Source organism: Oncorhynchus mykiss, chromosome 14 (assembly GCF_057628025.1).
Source record: "Oncorhynchus mykiss isolate SJ-2025 chromosome 14, ASM5762802v1, whole genome shotgun sequence".
NCBI lineage: Eukaryota > Metazoa > Chordata > Actinopteri > Salmoniformes > Salmonidae > Oncorhynchus > Oncorhynchus mykiss.
The window spans coordinates 32002912-32017500 of record NC_143035.1 but is presented as its reverse complement, the minus strand read 5'-3'; the positions used below and the strand labels follow the sequence as shown (position 1 = coordinate 32017500).

Below are 14589 nucleotides of genomic sequence, written 5' to 3'. Positions count from 1 at the left end.
AAATATCTCTTAGATTAGTTTATAATACTGTATCTAACTACATGTAACCATACCTCTTACATTAGTTTACAATACTGCATCTAGCTACATGTATTCCTAACTACTCTTGTGGGGGGGTCTGTTGTCCACATAATGTTGGCTAATAGGGCATAGTCCATTCTCAAATGACCTGGGCAAGGATAGTGCATTAATACGTGGAACAGAAAGTGAATGGAGGCTGGGCCTAGCTCTCAGTCATCCTCCTCAGATGAAGGGGATCTGTCGTTTGATATAAACGCACACACAAGTTGGTGCTGCACACACACATCACCACCACCTCCGTAGGGCTCGGTTTCCATGGCAACGCGGGATCCTGGTGTGTGCTGCTGTATTCTGTATAATTACTTGGGCTAATGTGGCTCGTGAGGGTATAGAGGGGTATGAGGGTGGATGTTTAAATAATGCTGACTCACTTTAAAGGGACCACTGTACTGCACACACGATGAAAGATTCACTTATTTCAAGTCACCCTACATCAGCTCATTTCAAATACCCCCAAAAAATGTGTCAGTCATGCATGCCTTTATAGAATGTTTCATGTAAGACCATGACCACTATGTTAAGTCATGTGTTACAAGTGATGAAAGATAGGGTCTGCACCCAAATGGCACCATATTGCCTATATAGGGCACTGCTTTTGAGCCCTGGTCACAAGTAGTGCACTATAGGGAATATACTGCCATTTAGGATGCAAGCATAGCTTTTTGAACTGCACTCTTTATGCACCAGTATTACACAAACAGCAATCTGTACTGTACCAGTACTGTACCTGTACTGTACCTGTACTATATCTGTATCTGTACCTGCACTGTATCTCTATCTGTACCTGTACTGTATCTGTACTGTACCTGTACCTGTACCAGTACTGTACCTGTACTGTATCTGTACCTGTACTGTACCTGTACTATATCTGTACTGTACCTGTACTGTATCTGTACCTGTACTGTACCTGTACTGTATCTGTACCTGTACTGTACCTGTACTGTATCTGTACTGTACCTGTACCTGTACTGTATCTGTACTGTACCTGTACTGTATCTGTACCTGTACCTGTGTCTATCTGTATCTGTACCTGTACCAGTACTGTACCTGTACTGTATCTGTACTGTACCAGTACTGTACCTGTACTGTAGCTGTACCTGTACTGTACCTGTACTATATCTGTACTGTACCTGTACTGTATCTGTACCTGTACTGTACCTGTACTGTATCTGTACCTGTACTGTACCTGTACTGTATCTGTACTGTACCTGTACCTGTACCAGTACTGTACCTGTACTGTATCTGTACCTGTACTGTACCTGTACTATATCTGTACTGTACCTGTACTGTATCTGTACCTGTACCTGTGTCTATCTGTATCTGTACCTGTACCAGTACTGTACCTGTACTGTATCTGTACTGTGCCTGTACTGTATCTGTACCTGTACTGTACCTGTACTATATCTGTACTGTACCTGTACTGTATCTGTACCTGTACCTGTACTGTATCTGTACCTGTACCTGTACCTGCACCTGTGTCTGTATCTGTATCTGTATCTGTACCAGTACTGTATCTGTACTCTATCTGTACCTGTACTGTACCTGTACTGTATCTGTATATGTACCTGTACCAGTACTGTATCTGTACTGTATCTGTACCTGTACTGTACCTGTACTGTATCTGTATCTGTACCTGTACTGTATCTGTACTGTATCTTTACCAGTACTGTACCTGTACTATATCTGTACTGTACCTGTACCAGTACTGTATCTGTACTGTATCTGTATCTGTACCAGTACTGTACCTGTACTGTATCTGTATCTGTATCTGTACCTGTACCTGTACTGTATCTGTATCTGTACCTGTACTGTATCTGTACCTGTACATGTACCAGTACTGTACCTGTATCTGTACCTGTACCTGTACTGTACCTGTACTATATCTGTACTGTACCTGTACCAGTACTGTATCTGTACTGTATCTGTATCTGTACCAGTACTGAACCTGTACTGTATCTGTATCTGTACCTGTACCAGTACTGTATCTGTATCTGTACCTCTACCTCTACTGTACCTGTACTGAATCTGTATCTGTACCTGTATCTGTACCTGTACCTGTACTGTACTGTATCTGTACCTGTACCTGTACCAGTACTGTACCTGTACTGTATCTGTATCTGTACCTGTACCTGTGCCTCTATCTGTATCTGTACCTGTATTTGTACCTGTACCTGTACTGTATCTGTACCTGTACTATACCTGTACCTGTATCTGTACCTGTACTGTATCTGTACCTGTATCTGTGCCTGTATCTGTATCTGTACCTGTACTGTATCTGTATCTGTACCTGTACATGTATCTGTACCTGTACATGTATCTGTACCTGTACTGTATCTGTACCTGTACCTGTATCTGTACATGTACTGTACCTGTACTGGATCTGTACCTGGATCTGTACCTGTACTGTATCTGTACCTGTATCTGTACCTGTACCTGTACTGTATCTGCATCTGTACCTGTACTGTACCTGTACCTGTACTGTATCTGTACATGTACTGTATCTGTACCTGTAACTGTACTGTATTTGTACTGAACCTGTACTGTATCTGTACCTGTACCTGTACTGTATCTGTACTGTACCTGTATCTGTACTGTACCTGTACTGTATCTGTACCTGTACCTGTACCTGTACTGTATCTGTACTGTACCTGTACCTGTACCTGTATCTGCATCTGTACCTGTACTGTATCTGTACTGTACCTGTACTGTATCTGTATCTGTACCTGTACTGTATCTGTACTGTACCTGTACCTGTAACTGTACTGTATCTGTATTGTACCTGTACTGTATCTGTTACCTGTACCTGTACTGTATCTGTACTGTATCTGTACTGTACCTGTACTGTATCTGTACCTGTACCTGTACCTGTACTGTATCTGTACTGTATCTATGCTGTACCTGTATCTTGTCTTGTGGGGCATCTAAATCTGATGTGTGGTCAGGTCTGTGTGACATAATATGAATGAAGGGTTTATTTGGCTGAACTCAAGCAACGTCTCCAAACTTTGTACAATAACAACAGTTTTGTTATTGCCCCTCTGAGATAAATACAGGGTTCAAATTGCCCCTCGAAGATAAATTCATGGTTCTAATTGACCTTCAGAGATAAAAACAGGGCACGTATTGCCCCTCAGAGATAAATACAAGGTTCTTTCATTGATTTTAATTGAATTGTTTGTGTGACTATAAGAGAGCTGACAAATTGCTGTGCTGTGTGTTTTCTCTCTCCAGGTGTGTGGGTGAAAGAGATGATGCGGTCTGGAGCTGATAGCTGATGTAGCTGATAGCTGACGTAGCTGATAGCTGACGTAGCTGATAGCTGACGTAGCTGATAGCTGACAGAGCTGATAGCTGACTTAGCTGTAGTAGGATGAGATGAGAGAGGATGGAACACACGGACAGCCCCGCCTCCCACAGCAGTGACCCCAACGGGTTCGTCAATAAAGTCTTCAACGTGTCTCTGGATGTGCAGAATGAGACCGGCACTGTATCTATCCAGGAGACTGGGAAGGGAGAGGGACAGGGAGAGAGTCAAGAAGAGGGTCAGGGTCCAGGCCAAGCCCAGGGACAGTGGCAGGGGGATGGGGATAGACAGGCAGAGACCCAGGCACCCCCTCAGACCCCTGGGATGGAGCACCCGGATGTCAACCGTAGACCAAGAGCTACAGGAGGCATCTGGAAGATCTTGACCCGGCGAAAAGCGGCTTCAGAACTGGATAACAGAAGACCTCACTCCATGATCCTCCCTGGAGAGGAGGCCTTTATCCCTAAACTGTCCTTCGCTGACAAGGTCCGCTCCATCAAGAAGCTCCGCTCTCCGGGTGTCTTCAAGGGGAGGGTGGGTAAGATGTCTAGGTCCAGCACTAAGTTCAGAGATGGAGAGACGGAGGACGACTCATTCTGCCGGGACTTCCTCCCCTCACCCGCCCTGCATCCCGGTAGGAGCACACTCCGCCACTACGCCAAGAGGCACTCGTATGCCGGACACACCGCCGAGTTCGACTGCTCATTTGATGACATGGATCTGACAGCTACCCTGGACAGACACCATCTTCCCTCGCTAGTGGAGCCTGCTACCCAGAACGGCTCTAAGCCCACAGAGAGAGTCCCCTACACCAAGAGATCTCAGGTCCAAGCTCAGGCGCAGTCCAATCACTCCTCTAACTGTAACACTACCTCAGCAGAAGTGTGTGAGGAGCAGAGTGTGAGGGGCGGCCCCAAGGCCCCGCTGGGTGGGAGGAGGTCTAAGAGAGCTGACGTGTGGAGTTACCTGAGGAAGATCTCTGTCCTGGGGAAGGGGAACCCGGCCTACTCAGAGAGGAGTTTTGACTCAGAGCTACACACACTGGACAAGACCATGGACTCTGACTACGGCTCGGTGGACTTCGAGAGCATCCGGGACTTTCAGCCAGCTGCTCCAAAACACTCTGACAGCAAAGGTGGACATTTTGGGGGTCTGATTAAGTTCTTCAGCAACGTTGCAGAGACGGCTAGAAAATGGCGGATGTCTTCTCACTCCTTCTCTCCTCCAGAGGGGGGGGCGGAGCGGACGCCACTGGACTCCCCCAGAGCAGGGCAGCGTCTGGGGGACTACGTCCACAGTGTGTCCCTGACCCTCCGCAGTGAGGACCATCCAGAGTGTCCCCCAACACCCGCCTCACCCCTGACCCCTCACCCCCCTCGCTCCCCTGCTTGTGACCCTGCCTCACCCACTCCTCTGATAGGCAGACGGTCTCCTCGAGTGGTGCTGAAGGCCTGGAGGGTGAGTCCGGACTCACCAAGCGTTAACGGCCTGGTGTGTGTGAGCTCATTGGAAACGGCCAGACAGACAGACAAACAGACAGAGAGTCAGCCAGTCAGACAGACAGAGAGACAGACACCGCACACCTCTGTAGCCACAGTAGAGAATCACGTGCCACACTCAAGGCTGGAGAGAGAGACTCAGAAAGAGACAGTGGGAGACAGAGACCACTTAGAATGTCTGTCTACAGTGGAAGACAGAGAAAGAGAGGGAAGAGAGCGACACTCAGGAAATTATCTGGATTCCGAGGATGCTCTACCTGTCTCGGATCAGACACACCTTCCAAACGGCCAATCAAAGTTACGGGAAGAAGAGACCGTAGCCACTAGGGAGCCAGCAGGAAACTGCCACCAGGAAGTATTTAAGGTGAGTATGTTGATGATAAACATGAAAACTGTTTTATGTTCAACACCCCTTATTGAAAAAAACAGGTTTCTGGAAAACAGTTGTAGCAAACCTTTGGCCAATTTGCTGTAGATTTGTGGCAAGCTCATATTTTCACATGCAAATTAGTTTTGTGGCAAACTGTTGCGGCGACTTGTAAACTTCTGGCAAACAATTCTGGGAAACATATGGTTAACATTCTACTGTTTGCTGCAAATTTTCTGAAAACTCAGTATGAATATATATATACATATATAATATATAATATACAAATTAGATCCCGTTTTTGGTGACTGTGTGTTAACAACATTGAAATGTTATATCTAATCTACATAAACCCACTCACATAAAACTGTAAATTAACTTGCTTCTCACAGAGATAACTAAACTAAACATACAGTACTAAACATACTAAACACCATGTGTTAACATATATAAATAAATCCAATCCAAATTGAAATGATCAGCAGGCTAATGAAGAAAAGAGCAAAGACTGGATATCCCCCCCCCCCCCCCCAAAAAAAAAAAAAAAATTCATATTTTTATGTAGCTGCATTACCAAGAGAGAAATGTGAACACTATGGGGACATTGAGGATGTTTAAAGGGGCAACTACAGAATTTACATGAGCCAAGTGTTAATTGAGCAATAGCATTCAACCAATGGAGGTTTAAAAGTAAATTAACAAAATGTAAATAATTTAAACAACAAAAACTAAATCACACCCAGTTCAGAACTATTGCCTTTTCGAGTGAACTTTGGAGATGCGGCCCTGTCAAAGTCCTTCGAACAAAGCTTGTTGAAAACATGAACTGAAACAATCAGAAAACACACAACAAAAACAACATTAGGATACTGAAAACAATTTAACACTTTATATGTTGGCATCTTAAGACGTTGATTCAGTGGCTAATGGGCAGGTTTGCCTTTGGAAAACAGGGTCATCTGTTACAAAGCTGCCTTGATGTTGCTATGCTTCTCACTGAAAAGGGCTTTTCTATATATTTTTCAGCAAGGAAACATTATGTTTCTGCTTGTATATTATTGCTATACAGTGTACAGTGCCTTGCAAAAGTATTCATCCCCTTTGGCGTTTTTCCTTTTTTGTTGCATTACAACCTGTAATGTAAATAGATTTTTATTTGGATTTCATGTAAGGGACATACACAAAATAGTCCAAATTGGTGAAGTGAAATTAAAAAAATAACTTGTTTAAAAAAAATGCAAAAAAAATAAAAACGGAAAAGTGGTGCTATGAAGCTCCTAAATAAGATCTGGTGCAACCAATTACTTGTTTGTTTCACAATATAAAATATTTTACATCTTCAAAGTGGTAGGCATGTTGTGTAAATCAAATGATACAACCCCCCCCCCCCCCCCCCCCACACACACACACACAAAAATAAATACATTTTAATTCAAGGTTCAAGGTTGTATGGCAACAAAATAGGAAAAATGCCAAGGGGGTGAATACTTTCGCAAGCCACTGTATATACAAACGATGTAGCATGCACAAACTGGGACTTAGCTTTTAATATGTGACCAACTGTTCAAAGAGAGCCACAGTATACAAAATATTTCTTCAGCCAAGTCTCAACACAACTGATTCAAACTTATCAACTAATTATGATTTTCAATCTAGACTGGGGACTACTAGTTGTCTCTTCTTCTTGACTCAGGTATATAAGGCTTGGGTGGAAGAAAATAAACATAAAATTGAGTTATGCCTAATATGGCAATTCATATTAATGTTCCAAAATGAATTATTGTTAACTTACATCTCAAAGCCATCCTTGACCTGGTTCATGCGTATTTCTTTGTCCTTGATTGAAGGCCTCAGTCTGTCTTTTTGTCTTGTAACTGATTGCTTCAAGAAACAGAGATGGAACACATGATGAAGATGAGCTAGCTACTAGTTTAAAGCAATGAAAGTTCTAATTGTTACAAAGAATGAATGTATGGCCTACAATTCTGAGAATACTACATGCATTTACTTACCTCATCAAGATTGAAGATGATACACTCAAATAAAGTGTTATGATCGAGTGCACCACAAGCATCTTCCCAGGGTGTTGATTTATCCTTCTACCAATACAGCCTCTTCCAACACCACAGGTAGGGGAAGGGTATCCACCTGCAAAAGTGAAGTCTGGCTTGGATGTCAAGTCAGCTCATATTGTTGCTAGCTTAGTTGTTGTGCTAGCTAACATTGCTACTGAACTGTGATACTAGCATATTGAAATGCATATTGATATAATAAGACATCAACGTATTCACCGAAAAATGTAATTGTTTAGGCAAATCATTAGTTAGCTAGCTAGTGATCACATTAATTGTGCAATATTATGATAGCTAATGTTAGCTAGCTAAGCGCTAGCCAGTCAGTGACGCTGACAGATTGAAACTGGTATCAACAAAATGTGTTTCACTCTATCCCATAAAATATAACATTGCTAACTAGTCATCAATTAACTAACCCAATTTTAAAGTTTATTAGGATGTTTAATTAATCATTTCACTCACTGGTAGGTAGCTAGTTTGGTTTCCATATTTCAACACATTTTTAGAAACCCCTTGATTGCAATTTTTTACTGTCCTTCCAGCGGTCTTGGAAGTCATGTGTTCACCAGAAATGGCTTCCAGTAAACTGTTTGCAACTGCTGGCAATAAATATTGTTGCCACAGGTTTGCCATAGATTCAAATAGAATCTTGACGGAAATAAACCTCTGACGAACTGTTTGCCACTAGTTGCAATAAATATTAGTGTTGCCAAAGGTTTACCACAGATTCACCACTGGCAAACATTTGCAAACTTCTGGCAGTATTTTGTGACACACTATTTTGCCACAATTTGCCACAAACATTTTTGTAAGGGACTGCAAATCAATTCAGTGAGGAATTCAAATAGTTATTTGTAATCTGTGCCTGTTAATGATAAAAATGTGTTATTGTAAGTCACCACCTCATTTTATTCAGTCCTATCAAATCATTCATTCATTCTACGTCGTTATCAGATCCTGTCATTATGTAGCTATTACAATACTATTACATTACAACTTTGTCTTATTGTTAACCTTTCTAACGTTGTTAAACATCATCATTCTTTTGCTTTTTAAAAACAGAAATCATCTAAATGCTTTATGCAAGTCTCATAACAGTTACTTGTACTGTACAACATTGAATAAGTAGATTATAGGTCTCTCTCTGTTAGAGAGGGTAATGTACAGAGAGCATGTTGTGGGTATTCTTTTGCCCCATCTGTTGGCTGGAGGAGGAAGTAGAGTCAGAGGTGTTAGTTAGACCACAGTAGTCTGTCCTTCCTGCCCCTTCCTGTCACACAGAAACACACCAGCAAATCTTGTCCTAAAAAAACATGGGAATTTAGTTCTAAAAGTGGTTCCCAACCCAGTCCTCAGGGATCCCTTAGACATTCCACACGTGTATTCTATTCCAGCCACAGCCAGTCAACTAATTTAAAGCCATCAATTAGTAAAATCAGGCGTGGTAGAGCAAATATGTACAACAGAAAACAGTGTGTGTGTTTGTGTGTGTGTGTGTGTGTGTGTGTGTGTGTTTGTGTGTGTGACTGCCCCCACCGTAACTGCAGCTTCACACACACCTCCTTCTCCTCGCACCGTTCAGATTACTCATCTCATCTGCCCTCCGGTGTCTCTCTCACAACGAGTCAGGACATGTCAGGCCCTCCTGTACTTGCACTACAGTGAGTTGTAGTAATACTGGGCTTGGTCTAACAGTGGATTATCCTGCAGAGTAATACTGGGCTTGGTCTAACAGTGGATTATCCTGCAGAGTAATACTGGGCTTGGTCTAACAGTGGATTTTCCTGTAAGGAAACTAAAATGGAAACCAACTATAGAAATCAGGGTTGTGAATGGAGTTTGATGGAATTATTACCTAGAACCAGATTGATTGATTGACTGATGGATTAATTGATTAATTAATTGATTGGTTGGTTGAATAGGGAGCTCTATCAGGCAGTGTTTTGAGGAGACCCAGGTCAGTCCAGTCCTATTCTAGTCCAGTGAAGACCCCTGCCCCTCCCAAGCCCCCCCGCCCTCGCCCCCGTCCCGCCTCAGCACTGGTCGACCTCCGAGTCTGCAGTCCCTTCCCAGAGGGCTGTGCGTTTGCCGTTACTCAGCAGGCCACAGGGGGCTCTCTGTGCCGGCACAGACGCAGGCCCGGTCCCATGATGCACCTCTTGCCGCCGGGTCGGAGACAGGCTGGCAGTCTGGCCAGACCATGCTCTGTCATAGAGCCCTCTGTTACCGTGGAGACAGACCCCGCGCAGAGTCACAGAGTAAGACCTCACACACACACACACACACCCACAAACAAACACACATTATCCCACTGCTGAGAGAATGAAAGTGGGAGTGTGTGTGGAGACTGACCAGTAGTCTCTGCCAACCCTGATTTAAATATAGGCTGTAGTCCTCCTAGCTGGTAGGACCAGTAATGAATCAACCACAACACGCGCTGCATGCTTTGATGGGAGGAGATTACAAACCCTGTATTTATACCCTCCTACTCTACAACAATGCTACATGCTCTGACCCATTTCTACAAGGCTGTATTCATATATCATCTATTCCTTGAGCTGCTCTTTCTCTGCTCTCTTGATTTCTCTCTCTCCTCTCGCTCTCTGCTGTCTCTCTCGTTCACTATTTCTCTGTCTGTGGCCAATTTTCTGCATCACCGCTCCCATACGTTCTGTCCATACATTATTCCCTCATTATAATAACTCACCATATGAACTTTTCACCTGGAGACTCATTCACCTGACTGGTAGGAATGATTCATATTGTATCACCTGACTGGTAGGAATGATTCATATTGTATCACCTGACTGGTAGGAATGATTCATACTGATTCACCTAACTGGTAGGAATGATTCATATTGTATCACCTGACTTGTAGGAATGATTCATACTGTATCACATGACTGGTAGGAATGATTCATATTGTATCACCTGACTGGTAGGAATTATTCATATTGTATCACCTGACTGGTAGGAATAATTCATATTGTATCACCTGACTGGTAGGAATGATTAATATTGTATCACCTGACTGGTAGGAATGATTCATATTGTATCACCTGACTGGTAGGAATGATTCATATTGTATCACAAGGTTGTATGTGGCATGCACTCTGAACCTATGCACCAGAATATACTGTTGGGTTTAAATGTTCTACACTCTGAGAAGGAAAGAAGATGTGTTGTTTGGAGGATCTGTATGTACTGTATGTACTGTATGTACTGTATGTGAGAGACGTTGGGTGTGTGCTTGCGTAACTGTCCAGTGTGTTCCAGGCCATGTCTCGTCCCCCGGGGGCATCACCTTTAGAGCCCCCCCTCAGAGTGTCTCTTCAGAGGTGTCACTCCCTCCCCCCCAGCAGCCTTACCACTCTGGCCCTGTTTCCGGGACACACAGGTACTACATGAGTGTGTGCACATGTGTGTGCGTGCCTGCCTGCCTGTGTCAGTATGTGCATGTTGGTGTACGAATGCGTGTGTGTGTGTGTGTGTGTGCGTGTGCGCGTGTGTGTGTGTGTGGTAGTTGAACTGTCTGTGTGTCTGTCCACTACAGCAGACTCCCAGTCATCCTCAATGTGTCCTGGTGATGGAGAGACTGGCATCTGCAGGAGGAGACTGCTCAGAACAGGCTCTGGTCCACTACAAATTAACATTGTGAGTCATTGCCTACCATGTCCTATAATCACACTATATTAGCCTGTTAGCATGTTAGCCTGTTAGCCAGTTAGCATGTTAGCCTGTTAGCATGTTAGCCTGTTAGCATGTTCAGTCACAAGTCACTGACTGCGTCTCAAATAGGACCCTATTCCCTATTGATGGGTTAGCTGACAACGTCATGAAAACAATGTCAGCGCTTCAAAGGGGCAGAAAGTTGTGTGTTGTTGTGATTCTGGATGGCCAGGTAGCTAGCAACAAGGACAAGAAACTGCTATGTGGTGGCAGATAGCCAAGCACTTAAGAGCATTAGGTCAGTAACTGAAAGATAGCTAGTTGGAATCTCTGAGCTGTCTTGTTTTGAGGGGTTTTGACTGAGGTCTATGCAAATATGGTTAAAATATGCCAGCTAGCTAGCTAATCAACAACTGTAACAATGTATTTGAGAGACAAATGCGCATTGTGCAACTTTATTTATGTTTTCAATAAACATTGGAGACAAAATATAGTTTACATGCTATCAGCAATCTAAGCCAACGCCGTCTGTTTTGCCCCAGTCTTCCTTCCGGGTTCTGGTTTGATGGAGACATTCAGGGAATATCTCTGCAATGCAGTTCAACAGTCTTCCTTCAGGGTTCAGTTCAACAGTCTTCCTTCAGGGTTCAGTTCAACAGTCTTCCTTCAGGGTTCAGTTCAACAGTTTCCTTTCAGGGTTCAGTTCAACAGTCTTCCTTCAGGGTTCAGTTCAACAGTCTTCCGTCAGGGTTCAGTTCAACAGTCTTCCTTCAGGGTTCAGTTCAACAGTCTTCCTTCAGGGTTCAGTTCAACAGTTTCCTTTCAGGGTTCAGTTCAACAGTCTTCCTTCAGGGTTCAGTTCAACAGTCTTCCTTCAGGGTTCAGTTCAACAGTCTTCCTTCAGGGTTCAGTTCAGCAGTCTTCCTTCAGGGTTCAGTTCAACAGTCTTCCTTCAGGGTTCAGTTCAACAGTCTTCCTTCAGGGTTCAGTTCAACAGTCTTCCTTCAGGGTTCAGTTCAACAGTTTCCCTTCAGTGTTCAGTTCAACTGTTTCCCTTCAGGGTTCAGTTCAACAGTTTTCCTTCAGGGTTCAGTTGAACAGTCTTCCCTCAGGGTTCAGTTCAACAGTCTTCCTTCAGGGTTCAGTTCAGCAGTCTTCCTTCAGGGTTCAGTTCAACAGTCTTCCTTCAGGGTTCAGTTCAACAGTCTCCCGTCAGGGATCAGTTCAACAGTTTCCCTTCAGGGTTCAGTTCAACTGTTTCCCTTCAGGGTTCAGTTCAACAGTCTTCCTTCAGGGTTCAGTTCAACAGTTTCCCTTCAGGGTTCAGTTCAACAGTTTCCTTTCAGGGTTCAGTTCAACAGTTTTCCTTCAGGGTTCGGTTCAACAGTTTCCCTTCAGGGTTCAGTTCAGCAGTCTTCCTTCAGGTTTCAGTTCAACAGTCTTCCTTCAGGGTTCAGTTCAACAGTCTTCCTTCAGGGTTCAGTTCAACAGTTTCCCTTCAGGGTTCAGTTCAACAGTTTCCCTTCAGGGTTCAGTTCAACAGTTTCCCTTCAGGGTTCAGTTCAACAGTTTCCCTTCAGGGTCCAGTTCAACAGTCTTCCTTCAAGGTTCAGTTCAACAGTCTTCCTTCAGGGTTCAGTTCAACAGTTTCCCTTCAGGGTTCAGTTCAACAGTCTTCATTCAGGGTTCAGTTCAGCAGTCTTCCTTCAGGGTTCAGTTCAACAGTCTTCCTTCAGGGTTCAGTTTAACAGTCTCCCGTCAGGGTTCAGTTCAACAGTTTCCCTTCAGGGTTCAGTTCAACTGTTTCCCTTCAGGGTTCAGTTCAACGGTTTCCCTTCAGGGTTCAGTTCAACAGTCTTCCTTCAGGGTTCAGTTCAACAGTTGTCCTTCAGGGTTCAGTTCAGCAGTTTCCCTTCAGGGTTCAGTTCAACAGTCTTCCTTCAGGGTTCAGTTCAACAGTCTTCCTTCAGGGATCAGTTCAACAGTTTCCCTTCAGGGTTCAGTTCAACAGTTTCCCTTCAGGGTCCAGTTCAACAGTCTTCCTTCAAGGTTCAGTTCAACTGTTTCCCATCAGGGTTCAGTTCAACAGTCTTCCTTCAGGGTTCAGTTCAACAGTTTCCCTTCAGGGTTCAGTTCAACAGTTTTCCTTCAGGGTTCGGTTCAGCAATTTCCCTTCAGGGTTCAGTTCAACAGTGTTCCTTCAGGGTTCAGTTCAACAGTCTTTCTTCAGGGTTCAGTTCAACAGTTTCCCTTCATGGTTCAGTTCAACAGTCTTCCTTCAGGGTTCAGTTCAGCAGTCTTCCTTCAGGCTTCAGTTCAACATTTTCCCTTCAGGGTTCAGTTCAACAGTTTCCCTTCAGGGTTCAGTTCAACAGTTTCCCTTCAGGGTTCAGTTCAACAGTTTCCCTTCAGGGTTCAGTTCAACAGTTTTTCTTCAGGGTTCAGTTCAACAGTTTTTCTTCAGGGTTCAGTTCAACAGTTTCCCTTCAGGGTTCAGTTCAACAGTTTTTCTTCAGGGTTCAGTTCAACAGTTTCCCTTCAGGGTTCAGTTCAACAGTTTTCCTTCAGGGTTCAGTTCAACAGTTTTTCTTCAGGGTTCAGTTCAACAGTTTTCCTTCAGGGTTCAGTTCAACAGTTTCCCTTCAGGGTTCAGTTCAACAGTTTCCCTTCAGGGTTCAGTTCAACAGTTTCCCTTCAGGGTTCAGTTCAACAGTTTCCCTTCAGGGTTCAGTTCAACAGTTTTTCTTCAGGGTTCAGTTCAACAGTTTTTCTTCAGGGTTCAGTTCAACAGTTTCCCTTCAGGGTTCAGTTCAACAGTTTCCCTTCAGGGTTCAGTTCAACCGTTTCCCTTCAGGGTTCAGTTCAACAGTTTTTCTTCAGGGTTCAGTTCAACAGTTTCCCTTCAGGGTTCAGTTCAACAGTTTCCCTTCAGGGTTCAGTTCAACCGTTTCCCTTCAGGGTTTAGTTCAACAGTTTCCCTTCAGGGTTCAGTTCAACAGTTTCCCTTCAGGGTTCAGTTCAACCGTTTCTCTTCAGGGTTCAGTTCAACAGTTTTTCTTCAGGGTTCAGTTCAACAGTTTTTCTTCAGGGTTCAGTTCAACAGTTTTTCTTCAGGGTTCAGTTCAACAGTTTTTCTTCAGGGTTCAGTTCAACCGTTTCCCTTCAGGGTTCAGTTCAACAGTTTCCCTTCAGGGTTCAGTTCAACAGTTTTTCTTCAGGGTTCAGTTCAACCGTTTCCCTTCAGGGTTCAGTTCAACAGTTTTTCTTCAGGGTTCAGTTCAACAGTTTTTCTTCAGGGTTCAGTTCAACCGTTTCCCTTCAGGGTTCAGTTCAACAGTTTTTCTTCAGGGTTTAGTTCAACAGTTTTTCTTCAGGGTTCAGTTCAACAGTTTCCCTTCAGGGTTCAGTTCAACAGTTTTTCTTCAGGGTTCAGTTCAACTGTTTTTCTTCAGGGTTCAGTTCAACAGTTTTTCTTCAGGGTTCAGTTCAACAGTTTCCCTTCAGGGTTCTGCTTTGAGAAACATATTTGAAAGAAAAAATGTGGCCTATGTATTTAATCCAGCAGGTCATCTGCCGTAGGGCCCAGATTCATTC

At 43.7% G+C, this 14589-nt stretch overlaps 1 protein-coding gene across 28 annotated transcripts in view; it reads left to right on the top strand.

Annotated features, from left to right (window-relative positions):
- Positions 1-14589, top strand: part of LOC110489137 (rho guanine nucleotide exchange factor 9) — a 115985-nt gene that overhangs the window by 857 nt on the left and 100539 nt on the right. For 12 of the 28 annotated variants that reach the window (XM_090198730.1, XM_090198731.1, XM_090198723.1 and 9 more), the window contains exons 2-5: positions 3313-5248; positions 9249-9584; positions 10603-10723; positions 10880-10980. In XM_090198730.1, the coding sequence (XP_090054856.1) occupies positions 3467-5248; positions 9249-9584; positions 10603-10723; positions 10880-10980 (2340 nt within the window). In that variant the 5' untranslated portion in view covers positions 3313-3466. The remainder of the gene's footprint in view (positions 1-3312; positions 5249-9248; positions 9585-10602; positions 10724-10879; positions 10981-14589) is intronic. The other 16 variants (XM_090198741.1, XM_090198737.1, XM_090198732.1 and 13 more) reach the window with 3 other exon arrangements.